The 20,944-nt window shown below is 38.0% G+C and overlaps 2 protein-coding genes across 2 annotated transcripts; both read left to right on the top strand.

The window, feature by feature from the left end:
* Positions 1 to 18,558: 18,558 nt before the first annotated feature.
* LOC119772141 (histone H4) lies at positions 18,559 to 19,801 on the top strand. Its single transcript, XM_038268447.1, has one exon. It carries the CDS (start codon positions 18,632 to 18,634, stop codon positions 18,941 to 18,943), a length of 312 nt encoding a protein of 103 aa, XP_038124375.1. The 5' UTR covers positions 18,559 to 18,631; the 3' UTR covers positions 18,944 to 19,801.
* On the top strand, positions 19,632 to 20,503 carry LOC119772140 (histone H2B-like). Its single transcript, XM_038268446.1, has 2 exons — positions 19,632 to 19,764; positions 19,944 to 20,503. Exon 2 carries the CDS (start codon positions 20,053 to 20,055, stop codon positions 20,425 to 20,427), a length of 375 nt encoding a protein of 124 aa, XP_038124374.1. The 5' UTR covers positions 19,632 to 19,764; positions 19,944 to 20,052; the 3' UTR covers positions 20,428 to 20,503.
* Positions 20,504 to 20,944: the final 441 nt, after the last annotated feature.

Genomic DNA, 20,944 nt, shown 5'->3' on the forward strand with positions numbered 1-20,944 from the left:
AAGGAGCAGTCTCCCTCAAGCAAACGGCAGATGGATGTTGTACTCAGAGTGGTAACAAGCCAACTTAAGAGAAATCTCAGTATTGTGTTTTTTTCCCTCCTGTTGGATCTTCTCTATTTAAGACCTTATTGTCCTTCTCTGCTTCAGGATTCCTTTTGGAAAAGACCGCTGTTGGATCTACCTCCCCCAAGGCTTCTGTTCTGCTCCTTCCTCAGGGTTACCAACTTGGCCTTCAGAACCCCTCGCTCAAACCTGTCCACCCTCATCTCCAAAAAAACTGAAAGACCAGTGTCTCCACTCTCAACCTCCAACATCTACTTCCAACCAGCAAGACCGGGCTTCATGGACTCATACTTAATGCAAGCTGACTTAAACTACTTAAAACAATCTTCCATAATCCAACCACATCCCCTTTAAACAACTTGTTTTCCCTTCCAGTGCCTGCTCCCAGCCCCTGCTCCCTCAGTTTTTTCCAGACTCAGTTGTCATCACATTATCCTGAAAATAAACTGTTTAAATCTGCTTCTTTCTGTGCGTCTGCCTACTTAAGAGTCCAAGAGCTAGAATTATGATAGCTAGAGTTCTATTCTCTCCTCCTTGACTGCCAGAGGCAACGCTTTAAGCAGTGAATCGGGGCAAATGATGATGACTTTGAAATACGGGTTAATATATATAAGCAGCCTTTAGAAATTGCTCTTTATAATTACATAGGAGTGGGTTTGCATTTAAGGAGGCCCTTTTGCCTACAGCAGCACAATGGGACTGCGGCAAGTTATGGACCTATATACAATCTTAGAGTAATAAAATACTGTTTATAAAATTATATGTGTAAACTACCTTTACACAGGCCACAACCGGCAACCGCCCAGTTATAATGAAGGTGACTAATTTAAATGGCCAGTTGTTGAGTTGATGATGTCGTAGTTAATTGATAGATCATTCAAAATGGAGGGTAAAACTAATTGAATGTTATTAGTTGAATAGTTATAACTTTAATCCACCTACTAACCAGGATTTTTGGCCTCTCACACTCCAGGTGGGCTTCTGGACCGACTGATTAAAATCCAGTTATCTCCACAACTTAAGTAAATTAGGCAATGGCTATTAGAAGAATGAATAATTACCAATCAAAGAAAATTGTTTCTACTTGCATGCTACCAAAAGGAGGGTGACTTTGACCTGAGTAATAAATCATTCGCTGCATAATAAACACAAAATACTACAGGTTAAAAACAATGTCTTTATTTGTAACAAACGAGGATTATAGGAAATCTAACATCTATGCAAACACCACACACAACTAGAAAACAAACCTACATTCATCTAAAACCCATCTAGAAAGGGGTTTTACCAAGACAAAGAGTCATAAAAACAAATGGCTGACTCCTACCATACAGTTAAAGGAGGTGGAGCAGCAGATGCCACTGCCATGATTTGCACCTGCTATCTCTCCAATGCTGATAACTAACAACTAGATTCTCACCCTCTTTATACTCACATTTGCAGGCTGCCTTGTTGGCAACAAGCTAAGTTTAAGATTTCATGTGAGCTTACAAACACCTACAGTAGGTGTCTGGAGTGGACTATGTTAGCTTTAATAGAACTTTGTAAGAAGTTTTCTTGGTTTGCCTTTTGGGAAAATAATTTGTGAACAGCTGCTTTCCCTAATTCTAACCTTTTTCTTTTTATTTCTTCTTGTGGTATATTGGTTTATGATTTTTGGGTAATGTAATGTGTCGCCCCCCAGGTCATTTAATCCAGGCTCATGTCATTGCGGTCGTTGTCAGGCGGTCTAAACCAAATTGTGCCTCCAAGAGGGTTGGAATGTCTAACATGCTGGGTGGATTGTACATAATGTTGGGGTAATTTGAAATAAAACATTAAAAACAATTAAAAAAAACATGAAATAGAAAGCAATTTGACATTACTGGTGAGGGACTTTAGTAAAACACTAATTAAGTAGTAGGTTTTGAATTATTTAAAATTTAAATAAACTGGTTTATCAAAGTTAAAAGAAAAGGTTTTAGAAAGTAACTTAGATATCTATTTCTAAATGCCAGATATGCCAAACAATATTCAGCAGAACATGCCTTCCTTTGAAAAGCAGCTTCTTATTTTCTCTTTTGAATCTTGAAACACACTCACCATTAGTGTCATAACAGACAAATGGTAATCTTCTTTCACTGGGTAAAAGCTTCCATCTCCCTAACCTCCCAGTAGATGTAGCACCACATATGACCGTCCTCAAGGCAATCTGAATAAACGTGGAATCCCAGTTGGTAGGTAGTGGCGCCAGCAACTTAAGAACACTCCATTAACAAGGTAACCCTCCGCAGGTGTGTGAGGAGGCGAACCAGGACCAGGCGCCGCCTGGTGGAGGAAGGAAGACAAACACACAAAACACAAACCACACAGACAGGAGTCCTAACATTGAGTAGATCTGCAAAGTCTGTAGGCTACGCATAGGGCGTTTCTCAATTCACGAGAACGCGAGTACGTACTCGCGTTCTCGTGAAGTCCGTTCTTGGCGAGAACGCAGGAAGATCGGACTTGACGAGAACGCAAGCACGTATGTGTATTGGAGCAGAAGCGTACTCGTGACGTCATCACATGCAACGTTCTTTAGCATTTCTTTAACAGTCAAAACTATTTATTCCCTACACAAAACATTTTGAAAACAATATTTTTAATTTCTAAAGCTTAAAAAACATTTTTTTTAAATTACCAAACCGCAAAAAACCGCCATCAGAACGAGCGGTAGTTCACACATAACTAGATCGAGAGAAGTGCACTACAGACGGGGTAAATTTAGCCCTGGCTGCAGTTACCCTCGGAGGTCTGCTGGTCACTCTGGTCCGCTCAACGTCAGACTTTTTTTTTTAATTTCGCACTAACTCTGTAAACAGACCACACAGGGAGGCTTCAATGTATAATGTTATCGCCTCAAACGATTTCAAAACGTACTTTTGAAGAACAACAGCAGCAGAAAAGGGAATGTTTAACTTAACACTGTGAGCGCTGTCTCGAATCAAGCTGCGGCCGCGGTGCATTCTGGGGAAGCGGTCAGTCTGAAGAACGCACAAGTCTGCTCTGATGCATGCTCGATAAAGAGAGCGGGGCGAGAACAACTTCCGGGGATTTGTTGCGTTCTCGATCTGGCGTTCTCAAGAATTGGGACGGTACTCGGGCTGAGGCTGATGACGTGTCACGAGTACACGAGCACACGAGAACGCTCAAGAACGTATATTGAGAAACGCCCATAGATGCCCCTCTGCTTGAAAACAAGGAAAACCACAAATGACACGACAGCCTGCTATTATTACATTGAACCATTTCTTTCCAAAGCAAGTTTTTAGACAAATTAAGCTATATCATGGACCCTCTGATGTTTTCATTTTGCAAATCAAATATAGTCAGATATTTCAGAGCAATACTTTAACCTTAGTTTATACATTTTGTAGTGTGCTGTAGTAAAACAAATCACACAAACAAAGTTGGTCTGAACACCTTCTACAGTAAATATACTATATCAGGGGCAGGACCCAAAAATGGCTCTTTGGACCTTCACAATGTCTCGATGATAAACACGATGAAAAGCTGCATCTAAATCCAGGTTTGAGCTGTCACATATCATCATCTCATTAAAGGGGTCATAGAATGATTCTATAGGGTATTTGGTGCTGGTCCTCAAGGTCTCTGAATAGGGTTTGTAACACTGGTTGGGCTGAAAATGGACTCATCATAGCAAGGAGCACTCCTTGACTGAAATATTGAAATTGTTGATATGGTAGGGTGACCAGATGTCCTCTTTTTCCCGGACATGTCCTACTTTTTAGACCTAAAAAAATGTCCGGGGGAGTTTCAAAATCGTCATGACCAACAACTTTAACAGGCACCACTATATATGACTTTTTGCTTTATGTCACACATGGCCATGTAGAGATCACTCTCAACTGAGAGGAGTCAAGATCTGTATTTTTTTCATGTAATAACCATTTTTTGGAAGCGACATACTTTTGTACGTTTATATTTTACAAACATATTAGTCTACCCCTTTAAATCATCTTGTGACTGCAGTTGGGGTTGGGACCTCAAGGTTGAGAATGGCTACTTTGGGTGACACATAAAATGCTTTTAAGTCCTTCCTTTTCCTAATTAAGCAAGAAATTTACTATTGTACTGATTTACTAATCTTACTATTTTGATTGAAGTAGGTGAAAGTTAGAGATGATGAGAAAGTAGAATGATCTGGCATTGAAATTTTGTCAAGTTGTAGCTATGAATGATCACATTTTTCTTTGTTACATATCCTGAGAATATCCATATATAACTAATATGATTGAAACATCAAAGACCTGCAGCAGGTCAAGATTAAATCTAAGCACAGAGTATATTTAAATTTATAAGTGTATCTTCAGAGCCTTCCCTGCTCTCAGTAGAATGACTTACATCAAGGAGAGATACAACAGGTTGCATGAATGTGTCTACACATCACAAAAGACACTTGAGAAACATTAAGATCAGGTTTTTTTCACTTTTTGATTCAGCATTTCCTAATGTTATTGGTAAGCTGGACTGCACAAACGTTTAGATATACCGCAAAAAGTAAACCTGGTATTAAACCATCAGCTCTCAGATCTGCATGTTACTACAATGTTAGCTTCAACTGTTAATGTTTAAGTTTACAGTTGTTCATTTGAAGAGATGAAAATTAACTTCTGAAATTAAGAATCATTTCGAAGAAAGAAAAAATTATTTTTTATGCTGTTTAGGCATCTTTTGTTTGCAACATCTGTGAATCTATGATCAACTTAAAGGAATAGTACACCCAAAACATGATTAGCCTTCATTTTCTACTCACCCCCATGCTGAACAACACTCTGGAGTACTTTTTTGATATCTCAAATGCATGTTACGTAGCGTCGTGATCGCGCAGGTGCGCGCTTTCAGGAAATCCTATACACTACTGTTTATGCTCTAAAAACATTCTAAATGACTTCGTTTCGAGTAAATTCTGGATGCTACCCACTCAGGACACTTGGAATACATTGGATGAGCAGTATGGAGGAATATTGACACGTTTTTTGTGGACTTTTATGGACCTTTCTGCCTCGGGCACCATAGACCTCCATTATTTGAATGTCAGCAGACAGCAAGAAGCCTCCCAGATCTCCAGATGCATTTGAGATATCAAAAAAGTACTCCAGAGTGTTGTTCAGCATGGGGGTGAGTAGAAAATGAAGGCTAATCATGTTTTGGGTGTACTATTCCTTTAATGTCTGTTTAAAGAAGGTAGAGGAGACGCATTTAGATGGATTAGGAGAAGTGTGGCTTGACATAGCCACACTTTGACAACTTTGGTTGACCTTTGTAAAATGGATAAAGCTAGAATGCAGTGATAACAATACATCAGAGGTGTCAAGTAACAAAGTACAAATACTTTGTTTCTGTACTTAAGTACACTTTTTAGGTATCTATACTTTACTCCATTACTTATTTTTCTTCCTACTTCTGACTTCTACTCATTTTCACACAAGTATCTTTACTTTCTATTCATTACATTTTTAAAACAAACGTTACTCGTTACTCTTGGCTTTAGTTTAATGTTTATAAATACTTATTTCCCGTCATGTGCTCCATCCAATGCAGATCATTGGCTCCATCCACATCTAGTGAAAACTAGTGTGATTGGATGAGTCATTTAATGCAAACACTCATTGGTTAGCTAAAGGAAATCATCAGAAGCAAGCAGGTGTTCTTCAAACTACAAACGTGAATTGTCTATGCCATGCTACAGTGTTGGATTCAGAAAAAGATCTTGAAAGGTCGGACACAGGCGAGAACATATCGGGGGACGGAGACCAACAAGAACTCATCCTTGGCCCTATCTCAAAGAATTTTTCAAAATAGTCAAAAATTAAGCTCTTAATTCATATAGTGGCATCTGGGTGTTTATTTTTAAAGGTTACTTTATACTTTTATATTTTAAGTAGTTTTTGGAGCACATACTTTTTCACTTTTACTTCAGTAAAGTGTTTTTAAACTGCAGTATCTATTCTTCTACTTAAGTAACAAAAGTGTGTACTTTTGACAAAACTGCAAAAGATCAAGCCTTGCTTTAACTGTTATCAATGATTTCTTAACCCTGCTTATGTAAAAAAGCCCTCTGAGAGAAACAAGATTTACAAGCAGATTCACTCCATCATGAGGCTCCACAGCAGGTAAGAAACCTTTACATTATAGGGATATTTGCTGTTTTTATGCTTTAGGATAGAAAACATTTGAATATGATCCTCTCCATGCAAACTTTATAGCAACTGTATCCTTTGCAGGAGGCCATTTGCATGTTTATGTTTGCATTTTTTCCCCTTAGGCATGAATGGCGTGGTTCTTTTAAAACAATAAATGTATCAGAAAAAAACTGTCCATCTCTCCAGAGTCCAGCTAAACAAATGGTGCATCTTATATATTGAGAGGAATATTCTTTTATAAGAATCGTAGAATTCTTTAATCCTTTTTTTCAGGCAAATCCCTCATTTCAAAGATTTAAACACTGCAGATCACATCAAAGATGTAAAAAATATTACAGCTTATCATAAATCGTATCCTTAACATGCCTGTTATTAATTACTATGAAACATTTCATCTCCATGTGTTTTATTTAACAAAACAACTTGAATGAAATTTCAACATCCCTCTATTCAACAAGAAGTAGTATTTTTTTTGTAATATTCATCAAACTCATATTTTATTTGACAAACATCCTTACATTTTAAATAGTTTACCACTTAATCTCTACACAGACCAGAAATATGATTGCAACAGTTTTTATCAGCTGAACCCAATGATGTAAGATCTTTGTTTATGTACACAAAAGGCTTTTTTCCTGTTACTGTATACTAATCCGTCTTAGTCTGGTACCATGCACTTTATCTTTAGCCAACATAATCCATCCACTTTTTACATATGAAAATGCTGTTTAGACAGCATGATTATTGCACAGGTGTGCCTTAGGCTGACCTAATACCATAAATTTTTATTCTCTCCAGGATGATGTCACAGCCAAACAGGATTAGACAAGGCGAAGCTACTGTGAGAAAAAGCAGAGAGAGCAAAACCTTAGAGATTGTTAGAGACGTTAGTGATTCTGCAGAGTGGGAGAATAGAATAAAGCAGAATGATGAAATAGGGGTCCCTATGTCCTCCAGCAGTCTAAGCCTATAGCAGCATAACTATAGAGATAGCTCAGGATAACATATAGTTCACAAGGGGCTGAGGTGGGGGTCTTCTCCTGAAGTAAATCACCATCCTGTTGGTTTTCCAGGTACTTTAACACAGGTGGTTGTTCTCTCACCAGTCCACAAAGTCCATCATAGCACTGTCATGGTTCAAAATGGCTTCTGCAATATCCTCATCACCTATCTCTTCAAGAATTGACAATGTTTTCCTACATAGATCAATCTAAAAATAATATTCCATTACTCTGTGTAGGATATAGATTTATATAGTCCCAAGTTAACGAATATAGCACTTATTTGTTTCACATCATCATGTTTTAGTGAGCTCCTTAGCACAGTGATATAAACATATTCCTTAATTGTAGTAATTTAGTTTGACAGTGAGTTTCTGCTGGTTGAAAGTTTATATTCCTCATTTAATGAGTCCAAGAGTTAACTGGGGCATGAGGTTTACTAAACGAGGTCGATGGAGAGGATGTATTTATGAAGAGCAACTTCTAAGGTAACGCAAACACAAAAAATAGACTTTCAGTTCATACATCGTAATAAATAACATACCTTTATATAATTTATTACACTTCTTTTAGAAAATCTGTAATATTAAACACTGATGACATAAGTAGGAAACAACGTAAAGGTGTAGGGCAGTGGTTCCTGAAGGCCAGCGTTGAATATCCTCTCTTCAGCTCAGTTTTTGGATACTTGTTGCTTGAGACTCCAATCATAAACCCTACTAAGTTTTACTTTTTTATGTTTTTTTCCAGATGTCCTAGGGTTTAGATTAATGAAAAAACAGCTTTGTTGACTATAAAAAGCTGCACATTTAAGATTAAGACTTCTATCATTTTAGTTTGTGAAGAAACTTCATCTTTCATGTTAAAGTCATAGATGGTGGCTGTTCCAGCGGTTGCAGTTCAGAAAAAGAAAAGTTAAATTTTCTGAACTCCAGCATCAGACGCTCAGAAACTCCGATGCTCGGATGTACTGCTGGACCTCTCAATACCGCCCTCCATAGACTGTGCACAAAAATCAGACGCTTTAATCCCCAAACCGCTTTTGGTATGATTGCACTATTACAGTCATTTGAGAGACACAGGGAAGCAGTTCAAGTGGACCCATCTGTGATTATCGGAGGTCTGGTAAATCTTCCTTCTATGCAGCCAGTTCACTCCCTTCAAACTGTCTATCACAATTTTCTCCAATGATTAATTTTTTAACTGTATCCTTGTTGTTCCTCGTATCAGGCTAGACCCCACAAACTTTTTTTTAAATGGATAATTATTCCTAAATGATAAGATATTACATATTGTATAAATATTGCACTGTTCTATTATGAAAGTGTGTAAATTATTATATATATTGAAAATAAATGTGGAATTTTGCATGCTCTTTGGGGCCCCTAGCCACCCTTGGACCCTAAGCAGCCACTTAATCTCTTTCTTCCCTCTGCCGTGTATAAAACTACTCTAATTCTGTAATTCAATAGTTGTCAGGAGCTGGAAAGAGTTAACTGAATATGCGCCTGTTTACATTAGTTACCCATTGAAGTTTAAACTGAACTAGAAAGTTTTTGCAAAACTGGATCCAAAATTAATAAATGCAAATCTGTTAGAGAGTTGCCAAATATTGAATATGCATATTGAAAGGAAAAAGCAGCAGTAATTTACTGAAGTTAGCACTGAATGTGTGACAAAACCAACAAAGATGAAAGGAGCAAGAACCTGCAACTGCTCCACGTTAGAACTACTCATCACTCCATGACCCACGTTGTGTTTCTGCATTAGCTCAGCTTTATAGAACACAGGAAAGTCCAAACTGTTCTTAAACCACTCTGGGAAAGGGAAGAACAGTGTAAAGGTTTTGATTATGCTTGTTATTATAGTCTGTAGCCACTGGGTGGCAGCACAGTGCTTTGAATACTGAAAAATCAAACACAAAAAAAGTCAATATATTACAAAGAGATTAACATATATTAATCAAATTCAAAGAGAAAACACATTTTATAGAAATATTGAAATGTTATTGGCCTTTATTTCTTGTAATACGATGATTATGGTTCACAGATAATAAAAAATAAGTAACGTCTGAGTCTCCAAAACTCTGAAGGCTTCAGGTTTGGTGAGTTTGCTGGACGAAGGTACTTTTTATCAGTTTGATTAAACGGTATAATTTAACATGGAAAAAACAGAAAAACGGCCGTTTTCTCCTTTTTCTCCTCAGAAAACGATTCGTTTTCCCGTTTTGTGGTTTCTGCACATAAAACCAAAATCTATTAAACGGCTTGATTTTGGTTTTTTCGTTTTCGCCCCCAAAACGGAAATACCAGTCAATTTTCGGTTTCAGAAGTGGGTGTGGCTTTCGAGCCCGCCGGTCCGGTGCCCTTCAAAATAAAGGCATGGCATGGAGAAACTTTCGTTGTATTTCCTGCCCTCATTGTAGCTTTTGCTTGTGTTCGAAATTAAAGCAGGTCTTATACATATATAAATATATACATATATTTAGATGTAATATATATTTATATTTTTTATAGCTACAGGGTTTACTCAGAATAAAGTCATCAGAGAGATTTAACTGCGACAGAACAGACATGGTAAATTTGACACTCACGACAGGTATTTTAAATGAACAGCAGATGTCGCTGTGCATCAATGGGACAATTAATCGCAATATCAAGCGTATTTTACAACCTCATAGTCAATAAATGGAACATTTATGAAACGGAGTGCTGTGTGAGGAACTTCATTTTTGTGGCGGTAAAAAATCTGGAATTTTTTTAGAGATATATCTGGGAAAACAGCCAATACAAACAGGAGTGAGGTGAAAAAAATTATCCCTGCATTTCCATGCCTGAGATGTTTGTACCTCTACGGCAAGATAATATTCTTATGTAAATACATACTGATAGGATACTATGCAAACTCAATTTTAACAGTCTTGCCGGGGCTGGGTGATTTGATTCTGCGCTGGCACATCTTCCTGCACTTGAATTCAGATGTGCATAAAGGTACATGTTGATTCGCACTTTTTAGTCGCATATGAGGGGACATGTAACATCAGGGGCTTTGGCTCAGACCCGTCATTTGTTCTTGTCCCTTTACAGTCTTTACGAATTAATTCCGTCCGCTGCAACAAAATCTGAGAACGTGAAACTGAGTCTTTGGCATGCGTAATTACGCAGAGCACCCTGCGCAATAGAGATTTGTCTGATCAAGGTAGCGATTGAGGTGACAAACCTGTCGCTGTGAAAGGGGATGAAAATGATTATAAACGTTAAGAGGTTAGAAGTGATTGGAGTTGGGAAAAAAATACTTTTTGTTGCAGTAAATTCTATTAGAATAACTGTCATTCTAATTTATAGTTTAAGATTCAGTAAGATATAGAGTTTTTCAATATTTTTAAGTAATACGTGAATTATATAGTTAGAGTGAGATGTATTTAGGTTTCCTTATACCATTAAATATGAATTATTGTATGTACATACACTTACATTCTAAACAAACTTTACTATGAAAATGCAGGGTTTTGAGACGAACGCACAACGCATGCGCACTGTGGCTACAACAGGACCGACTTTCTGTGTCCAGACGTCTGAGGATCACAGAGCAACATGTAGCACTTGAGTCATTTCACAGGTAAGTTATTATTGTTCTGTTTTATTTATTATTGTTCTGTTTTTTTTTTTTAAATAACAGATAAAAAGTTATTTCACTGTTTTGTAGGACCTATTTTCTCTTGTGGCCCTTAAGCATTTAACTTTGTTAAGCTGTAACTATGCTTAATGAATAATTTTTAATGAACTAATTCATGCTCCATTTGAACATGTAAATTTCAATCAAAATATAGTTGTACTTGTGAATCTTTTGTTGATTCAGATCAAAGAGGAATTCAGGAGAACAACAACCATTCCAGTGGATCAAACCAGGCAAAAACTTGACAAATACACACGAAAGCTGATGAAAGCCAGGGGGGGGGGAGTTTTGGGGCCCAAGACGAGTTTGCTCCTGGACCGACTGAGTCAGGTGTGCTTGTTTATATGTTTTACAGGGAGATGGACCTACTTTTTTCTGATTCACAGACAGACCAAATTCTTTGGCAATGCAGTAAAGTGTTTCATGTAGATTAACAGGACCATCCCAGTATTTTTCTGTTCTTTGTGCTCTACTAGGGATGTAACAATATTACAATACTACTCTACCTACCTCAATAACAAGCCTGTGACATTTATTGCATTGTAAGACACCATTGATGTATCAGCAATGACGTAACTTATCACTTATATTTATGAAATAAAATACGATGTCTTGCTGCCCTCAGCTGCCTGTCTGTCCCCACCTCACTGACTGACTTTGCTCCTTCTCCATTGCTCCCTCAGTCACCCACTTCATCTCGCTCTTTGGGCCGGATTTATCAAAGGTTTGCGTGTATTAAAACGTGAGCTATTTCACTGCGCACGCTAAAAAATGTACAAACTGATCTATCAACAGCGTGCTAAAAGGATTTGGTCTTTAAAACGTGCTAAATAGCGCCTCTTATCCATTTAGTACTTTTTCTGCAATGAATATTCAATATAGGGCGTTTACACGCAAAAGTGCGTCTTGTGGGAGGAGAACATGTAAATATATTAATTTAGCACTCGCAAAGTGATTTATCAAACCTGAAAGCAATTTTGCTAACGGTATCTGACTCTATATTTAACACGTTTCAAAAGAAGGTGCAAATGGTCTGTATGCGTAATTGCGCACACATGGCAGCGGTTATTGCCGCAAGAAGGAGACATTGAAATGAAGCAAGGAGACGCAGAGAACGCATTTTTTCACTCCGTGTGAATATTTTTGGAATGAACGAGGAAACGATCATCAAAACATATCGTTTATCCAGCATTGCCATTTTGGAGCTGTTGGGGGAACTCCGAATGGATTTGGAGCCAGCCACAAGGAGTACCCACGCAATACCAGATATCACAAAACTCCTTGCAACATTGCACTTTTTTGCATCTGGGTCATTCCAGCGTACGGTTGCAGCGAGAGCTGGGATCTCCCAATCTGTCCGACGTTCTAAATGCCATGTCGCCCTGACGCCCTACCGGAGAACCCCGACACCCTGCGCCTGTGGAGCAACATGCCAATGCAGTCATCTTATCCACAGTCACTTCTTGTGAGCCATTTGTTATGTGCATTTTTCTACAGGCCGATACAAAACACCTGTTTTTTTTTTTGTTTGTTTGTTTTTTTCTTACTGCGGTGAAGTAGAAATTCAGCCACATACCACCTTAGGGAATAAAGGTTGCCAAAGTTTATATATATATATATATATATATATATATATATATATATATATATATATATATATATTTCTTTTTTTTTTGGAGGGGGTGGTGTCACTGTAAGATTAAAATTTCTTAATGCACTAGTTTGCACAAACTACAAACTACTTTGCCGCAAACCACAAAACGCGCAAAACCATCATTTAAATAGGGCGTCTCCAACAGTTTTGCACCTGCCACCAGTTACGCAATCGCTCTTGTTAAATCACCCGCAAACCATGGTTCAGCCCCTCGCGCAAAATTCCACTTTGCGAGCGCAAATTACTGCACGCAAAATTGGATCTTGATAAATCCGGCCCTTTCTCTGATATCTGGTCACACGATCGGTTCAAGACACCCCTAGGTCTTAAACTTCCCTCACATGCTCATTGTGTATTTATAATGCTTATGTTTATGTTCTTAATCTGTTCACAGAAACAGAGCATTGAGGTGAGAAGAGAAGCCATTATCTCCAGCCTTATACTGTACCATGGGAAGAAGGAATATGACTTTTTGAGGTCTGCTTGGTAGGTCATGTTTTCAAACAGTTAAAAATAATTTTGAACAAGGGGTTCATTTAAAGGGACATAGTGTTTGAAAGTGATTCATAAATGGGTAATTATCGCAGCATGTTACCATTGTGAAATTTCTTTCAGACACTCCGGCTAGGTTTAGGTTTCCTGCTTTATTTTATATAGTTTTTAATATTTAAATTCAAATATTGTATAGAAAGAAATGCATGGAAACCATCTGTGTTAGACCGCTGTCTCACATCAGATGGGATACCCTCACAGCACAGGGGAAGAAGCTGTTTCTGAGTTTATTAGTTTTTGATTTGATGTTTCTGAAGCGTTAATCTGTAACAATATCTAGTATAAGTCATTTTGCCTTATGTAACTGTGGTGTAAATAGTGGTATGCTGAAGTTATTGGCTTGCTACAAGAGTGATTGATTTGTAATGGTTGTATGTTACAGTTTACGATGGCTAAAGCGATGGCAGTGGTCAGAGGCCACTCTTCAATAAACAACTGAAAAGAGAAAGAAGTTTGGTTATTGGAGCGTCGTTGTCTGGCTGTCTAGCCGGCTGAAAAGTTGGGAAAACTCAGGGCGAGGACAGCACAGTGATGTCAGTAACTCTGTTTTCAAAATCTGACAGCTATGAGATTGTCCCAGGATGCAAGAGTACAGCGAAAGCTTGTCCACTGCTTATGGGACTGATTTATGCCCTGAACTGTGCATACCCTCCTATTTTGTGCTACACTTTTAAAGTCCTCTAAGAACTCTTGCTGGAGATGGATCAATTTAAACTCTACACAAAAGAAAACACCCTGAAGTGAAAGTTACTGTCATGATTCTGTCTTCCTAGAGGAGGAAAATATTTCTGTAATGAATGTTTTAACTCTGACAGTGTTGTAAACTTTTCACTACATATTTCAAAAACACTGTTCCAGTTTGAATGTAAAATTTATCACTGCCCCATAAAGAAATTTAGAAATTGAATTCACACTACTATTGGAGTTACTTATTTGTGAAGCCGTTTCTTTAATGCATAGAGTATTGCTTCATTTTATTTGTAAACATTTATCCAGAGACAACTGGCATCAAATATATTGTTTTAGTGCGTAGTTTAACATAATGCAAAAAGTCAAAAATGTTTACTTTAATTTCATGTCATAATTACATGAATTGCCTTTAAACCTTAATGGCACATTACTTAATTATGTACAAAAACTGGAAATATGTTATATTCTATTGTAAACTTTAAGCTATTGCCTTATGTACTGGTAACTAGTTTTTACATTTCATTCCACTTTAATAAAACTTTGTCTTAAATAATGCTGTGAAGTTATTGAAATGTCAGCCTATGGTTCAGCTTGAATAAGTTTGAGATATTTAAAAAACATTTTTGCCTTTCTAAATAACTTTAACCTGGGCATTTTTTTTACCTGTATGGGAGGTCTTTGAACTCCAGAAATAATATGACTTCTCTGCAACTGTCAGGAGAGAGAACTATACTGTCATTTAGTAAAATAATAAATTTTGTTTTGCCATTAAATTTGGTAATTGTTAGTGCACCATCTCAACGACTGTTTGATCATGAGCTATTCTAATGTTACAACACACTGGTGGTGAACACTTAATTGTCTCTTCAGTGGTGTAGAGAGGGTGTGAATAGTTCTTCACTTACAGCAGCTTGTGCAACATCCTATCTAGACTCGGCTCTAACATCCAGAGCTATTCACAGCACAGAGCCAGTTTCTTCAAGTCTATTATTATTTATGTTTTTGGAGGTTTGTTGTTTTGGTCTTGTTTTGCCTTGTTGTACAACTTGTGACAGCTTTGCAGTGTTAAAGGTAGTTGTTTGTCACCAGGTTCTGTTCTTATTTTACCTTTATGTCTAGCCTCTTCAAGACCATGCTAAATTTCAAATATGTGGCAACACAATTTTAATTTAAAATATGACATTCTACAGCTTGAGTATTTGTTGTGCACAGGAATGTAATTACTGTGCACAACTAGTGTGCACAAGAAAGTATATTTTTTTGCTCTCCAATGTTCTTTTAGGGGCTCAAAATCGCATTGTAATTTTTTTAAATAAAAATGAGGAAAGAAAAGCAGTGGCCTTGTTATAACACACCAAACCTCCTTGAGTTGTATATATACAGTATATATATATATATATATATATATATATATATATATATATATATATATATATATATATATATGTGTGTGTAATCAGTACAGACCACAAGTTTGAACACAACTGCTCATTTAAAGAGTTTTCTTTATTTTCATGATTATGAGGATTGTAGATTCACACTGGAGGCATCACAACTATGAATTAACACATTTGGAATTATATACTTAAGAATAAAGAAAAAACATCTGCATATATGTGTTATACTCTAGGTTCTTCAAAGTAGCCACATTTTGCTCTGATTACTGCTTTGAACACACTCTGCATTCTCTTGATGAGCTTCAAGATGTAGTCACCTGAAATGGTTTTCATTTCACAGGTGTCCACTGTCAGGTTTAATAAGTGGATTTCTTGCCTTATAAATGGGTTGGGACCCTCAGTTGTGTTGTGCAGAAGTCAGGTGGATACACAGCTGATAGTTCTACTGAATAGACTGTTAGCTGCTTTTTTATTGCCATAATACAAATTCTAAGTAAAGAAAAATTCATTACTTTAAGAAATTAATCATTACTTTAAGAAATTAAGGCCAGTCAGTCTGAAAAATTGGGAAAACTTTGAAAGTGTCCACAAGTACAGTGGCAAAAACCATGAAGCACTACAAAGAAACTGGCTGACATGAGGACCGCCCCAGGAAAGGAAGACCTAGAGTCACCTCTGCTGCGGAGGATAAGTTCATCAGAGTCACCAGCTTCAGAAATCACAGGTTAACAGCAGCTCAGATTAGAGAGCAGGTCAACGCCACACAGTTCTAGCAGCAGACACATCTCTAGAATAACTGTTAAGAGGAGACTGTGTGAATCAGGCCTTCATGGTAAAATAGCTGCTAGGAAACCACTGGTAAGGACAGCCAACAAGCAGAAGAGACTTGATTAGGCTAAAGAACACATTGAATGGACATTAAACCAGAGGAAATCTGTGCTTTGGTCCGATGAGTCCAAATTTGAAATCTTTGGTTCCAACCATCGTGTCTTTTTATGACGGAGAAAAGGTGAACGGATGGAATCTACATGCCTGGTTCCCACCGTGAAGTAAGGAGGAGAAGGTGTGATGGTGTGGGGGTGCTTTGCTGGGTTAGGGGATTTATTCAAACTTAAAGGCATACTGAACCAGCATGGCTACCACAGCATCTTGCAGCTACATGCTATTCAATCCGATTTGGTTTAGTTGGACCATCATTTATTTTTCAACAGGACAATGACCCCAAACACACCTCCAGGCTGTGTAAGGGCTATTTGACCAAGAAGGAGAGTGATAGGGGGCTGCACCAGATGATCTGGCCTCCACAATCACCGGAACTGAACCCAATCAGGATGGTTTGGGGTGAGCTGGACCGCAGAGGGAAAGCAAAAGGGCAAACTAGTACCTCTTGAAGCTCATCAAGAGAATGCAGAGTGTGTGCAAAGCAGTAATCAGAGCAAAAGGTGGCTACTTTGAAGAACCTAGAATATAAGATATATTTGCAGTTTCACACTTTTTTGATAATTATATAATTCCACATGTGTTAAAGCACAGTGAATTCAACATTCAAAGTGCATATATATATATATATATATATATATATATATATATATATATATATATATATATATATATATATATATTTATAGAGAGAGAGAGAGAGATCTTTAATTTTTTCTACCTCACTCCTGTTTGTATTGGCTGTTTTCCCAGATATATCTCAAAAAAAATTCCAGATTTTTTACCGCCACAAAAATGAAGTTACTCACACAGCACTCCGTTTCATAAATGTTCCATTTATTGACTATAAGGTGGTAAAATACGCTTGACATTGCGATTAATTGTCCCATAGATGCACAGCGACATCTGCTGGTCATTTAAAATACCTGTCGTGAGTGTCAAATTTACCATGTCTGTTCTGTCGCAGTTAAATCTCTCTGATGACTTTATTCCGAGTAAACCCTGTAGCTATAAAAAATATAAATATATATTACATCTAAATATATGTATATATTTATATATGTATAAGACCTGCTTTAATTTCGAACACAAGCAAAAGCTACGATGAGGGCAGGAAATACAGCGAAAGTTTCTCCATGCCATGCCTTTATTTTGAAGGGCACTGGACCGGCGGGCTTGAAAGCCACGCCCACTTCTAAAACCGAAAATTGACTGGTTTTTCCGTTTAGGGGGCGAAAACAAAAAAACAAAAATCAAGCCGTTTATTGGATTTTGGTTTTATGTGCAGAAACCACAAAACGGGAAAACGAATCGTTTTCTGAGGAGAAGAATCCGTGTATCATTCGTTCTTTCTATTTTCAATTGTCAATCAAAAAACAAAAAATAAAAAATTGACTGGTTATTTTGTTTTTTGTTTTTTATGGTTAAACCAAAAACGAAAAAAGGATTTGTTTTTCATATATCAATTCTAAGCTCAGATCAAGAATACGAAATGGAAAAACGGACAGCAACGCAGAATTTGATTTTAATATTTAATCGGTACAGTTTACGTGACCCGGAAATAGCTCTTTGCGCGGCAGTGGGGTGATGAAGTGGCTACCATGGCGACGCTAGAACGCTGTTTGTTGTTGCTAGTTAAAAGTACAGTGCACAGAAAAGTTTCAAGAAAAAAGTTATACCTGGAAAATCCTGCTGATTTTCTCCATTGTCATGTCCTCCTCCTTAAGAGTCACACGCTTGGATCCTCGAGCGTAACTGTCCATGGCTGATAGGTCCGACTGCCTTATCTGGTGCAGCTTGATCGAACGTGGTGGGGGTAAGCCAATTGTTTTTTTTAGCTAAAGCTCCACCAAACTTCCGGGTCACGTAAACTGTACCGATTAAATATTAAAATCAAATTCTGCGTTGCTGTCCGTTTTTCCATTTCGTATTCTTGATCTGAGCTTAAAATTGATATATGAAAAACAAATCCTTTTTTCGTTTTTGGTTTAACCATAAAGAACAAAAAACAAAATAACCAGTCAATTTTTTATTTTTTGTTTTTTGATTGACAATTGAAAATAGAAAGAACGAATGATACACGGATTGAGAAGAAGGAGAAAACGGGCGTTTTTCTGTTTTTTCCATGTTGAATTATACCGTTTAATCAAACTGATAAAAAGTACCTTCGTCTTGCTGCTCAGTAACAGTAACAGTACAGTCATTAAAGCCGATTTAAGGAGTGAAGTCTTATTAATCTGCAGGAGAGAAATCTGTGGAGAAGTAACAGAACAACCATTAACATGCTCTATCTCTTTTTTGATTCAAACAGGAGAGACAGAATTAAAATCTCAGGCTTTTTTTCTTCAGAGAGGAACACTATGTGGGAGGCGGTGCTCAGCATGTCTCCTCCTACGTCCGCAGCTTACACGTAAGAGCTTATACTCAGCAGCTGCTGAGCATTTCTGACTTTGTGATCCAGAGGAAGACACAATGAGCGGCAGAGGAAAGGGAGGTAAAGGACTCGGCAAAGGAGGCGCTAAGCGTCACCGTAAAGTCCTCCGTGATAACATCCAGGGAATCACCAAGCCCGCTATCCGCCGCCTGGCTCGCCGTGGAGGAGTCAAGCGCATCTCCGGTCTGATCTACGAGGAGACCCGCGGTGTGTTGAAGGTCTTCTTGGAGAACGTTATCCGCGATGCCGTCACCTACACCGAGCACGCCAAGAGGAAGACCGTCACCGCCATGGATGTGGTGTACGCTCTGAAGAGGCAGGGCCGCACCCTGTACGGCTTCGGAGGTTAAACTGCTCCGCTTCCAGCCACCAACCAAAGGCCCTTTTCAGGGCCACCCACCCACTCATTAAGAAGCAACTTCTACCGTTAAACAGGCATTCAATCATTCTGATTATGTCTTATCAACAGCTTTATTGCTTTATTTAATATACAGTCTTTGAGCAGAGAAAACTTCTGGTCAACAAATAATCGCAGACACAAATTCTCGTTTACTGTTTTTAGAGAGCGACTAAACGGCTTCAACCCTTTGTTATACGTGCGGTCTTTAAATAAAGAAGTTTGTGAAAGTATATATTACATATAATCAGTCTCTATAATGAAACTTATTTCTAAACTGAACCCGTGTGTTGCTGTCGCGACACTAACCATTTTATTTGTCATGGCCTCTAAAAGTAATGCAAAATCCATTTATGTAATTAATTTCTTGCAAGTTTCCTAGAAAAGTGTCTATAAACAATATTTAGTAATTTTATCCCATATTTCTTTCATTTTATTAAATCGGGATTTTCAGGTAGATGTTTTAAAAGCCTGTTTATGCTCTTAAACAACTCTGCAGATTCATCATTCTACAAAGAATTATTTTTTTATGTTCTATTGTTTCTGATACATTCCTGCTCACATTCTGTTACCTGATTGGTTCACTTTTATGTTTTCTACTACCAAGAAAACTATTTATTGGACATTTTCTCCCAGTTCTCTTTTTTTAAAGCTCCATCTTTATGAAATATTTTCATCTGAACAGATCATTTATTGATGTCCTCACTTGAAAATGATTCCTCTCTAATGTAGATTCCTGTCTAACATCCCATGCACACTGATGTAATGTCGTCACATGAAACTACATTTATAATAACTCTTGTACACAAGAGCTCAAAGTAATCATGATTGTAGTTTTTATTCTTCCTTTCTTTGGCTTTTCCCGCCTTTCTTTTCCCTCCTTTTTTCAGTCTGAGCGCAACATTTGAAAAAGCACGTGATTGAAATTCAAACTCCTTCCAGACTGAGCGGCTCATCCAATCACAGCCGAGGGACGCAGCAGCTCAATCTGAGTGCCTGCTGGATTAGTACAGCTTCTCCTCCTCGGCAGCTCATTCGTTGTGTCAAACACCGAAGATCAACATGCCTGAACCCGCCAAGTCTGCCCCTAAGAAGGGCTCCAAGAAAGCCGTGACCAAGAGCGCCGCTAAAGGAGGCAAGAAGAGGAAGAGGAGCAGGAAGGAGAGCTACGCCATCTACATCTACAAGGTGCTCAAGCAGGTCCATCCTGACACCGGCATCTCCTCCAAGGCCATGAGCATCATGAACTCCTTCGTCAACGACATCTTTGAGCGCATCGCCTCCGAGGCTTCCCGTCTGGCTCACTACAACAAGCGCTCCACCATCTCCTCCAGGGAGATCCAGACCGCTGTGCGCCTCCTGCTGCCCGGGGAGCTGGCCAAGCATGCCGTGTCTGAGGGCACCAAGGCTGTCACCAAGTACACCAGCTCCAAGTAAACGGCTCTGCTCTCAAACCCAAAGGCTCTTTTAAGAGCCACCCACTCCATCTAAAGGGCTCTGATTTTCCTACTTGATGTAAATGTACTGTCTATGATGATCTAATGTGGAGTTGGTTATAAAAATATCTATAAAATCTAATTTGAATTAATTCATACTGCTTTAGTGGTCATGCTGTACTCTATTCCTCAATCAGTGGGATTAAGGTTTATGGCATGAAATCCCTGAAGCCTGATTGGCTGCTTCATACTAAGCAAGACTGGTGTTGTAGGGCAGCAATTTATCTGAAATGTTTATCGCAAAGACAGCAGCTGTCATGTAATTATCTGCTCATTAAAGTCTAAAAACTGAGATATCTGCCAAATACGCTGTTTTTTTGTCACCTTATTTTATTGTTGGGTGATAGTTTGTTGAAATTTGTCTCTTATTGGGCCCAGTAATATTTTGCAAGTTTTTATTTGTATCAAAATTAATCTGGATAATTTAACAGAATGATTAGTGATGGCAATTTTGAAGC

The sequence above is a fragment of the Cyprinodon tularosa genome, unplaced genomic scaffold, assembly GCF_016077235.1.
Source record: "Cyprinodon tularosa strain WSP-4 unplaced genomic scaffold, ASM1607723v1 ctg70, whole genome shotgun sequence".
In the NCBI taxonomy this organism is placed as follows: domain Eukaryota; kingdom Metazoa; phylum Chordata; class Actinopteri; order Cyprinodontiformes; family Cyprinodontidae; genus Cyprinodon; species Cyprinodon tularosa.

What these genes read in the sequence shown, in the direction of transcription:
- LOC119772141 (XM_038268447.1), top strand. Translation starts at nt 18,632, where the DNA reads ATGAGCGGCAGAGGAAAGGGAGGTAAAGGACTCGGCAAAGGAGGCGCT.
- LOC119772140 (XM_038268446.1), top strand. Translation starts at nt 20,053, where the DNA reads ATGCCTGAACCCGCCAAGTCTGCCCCTAAGAAGGGCTCCAAGAAAGCC.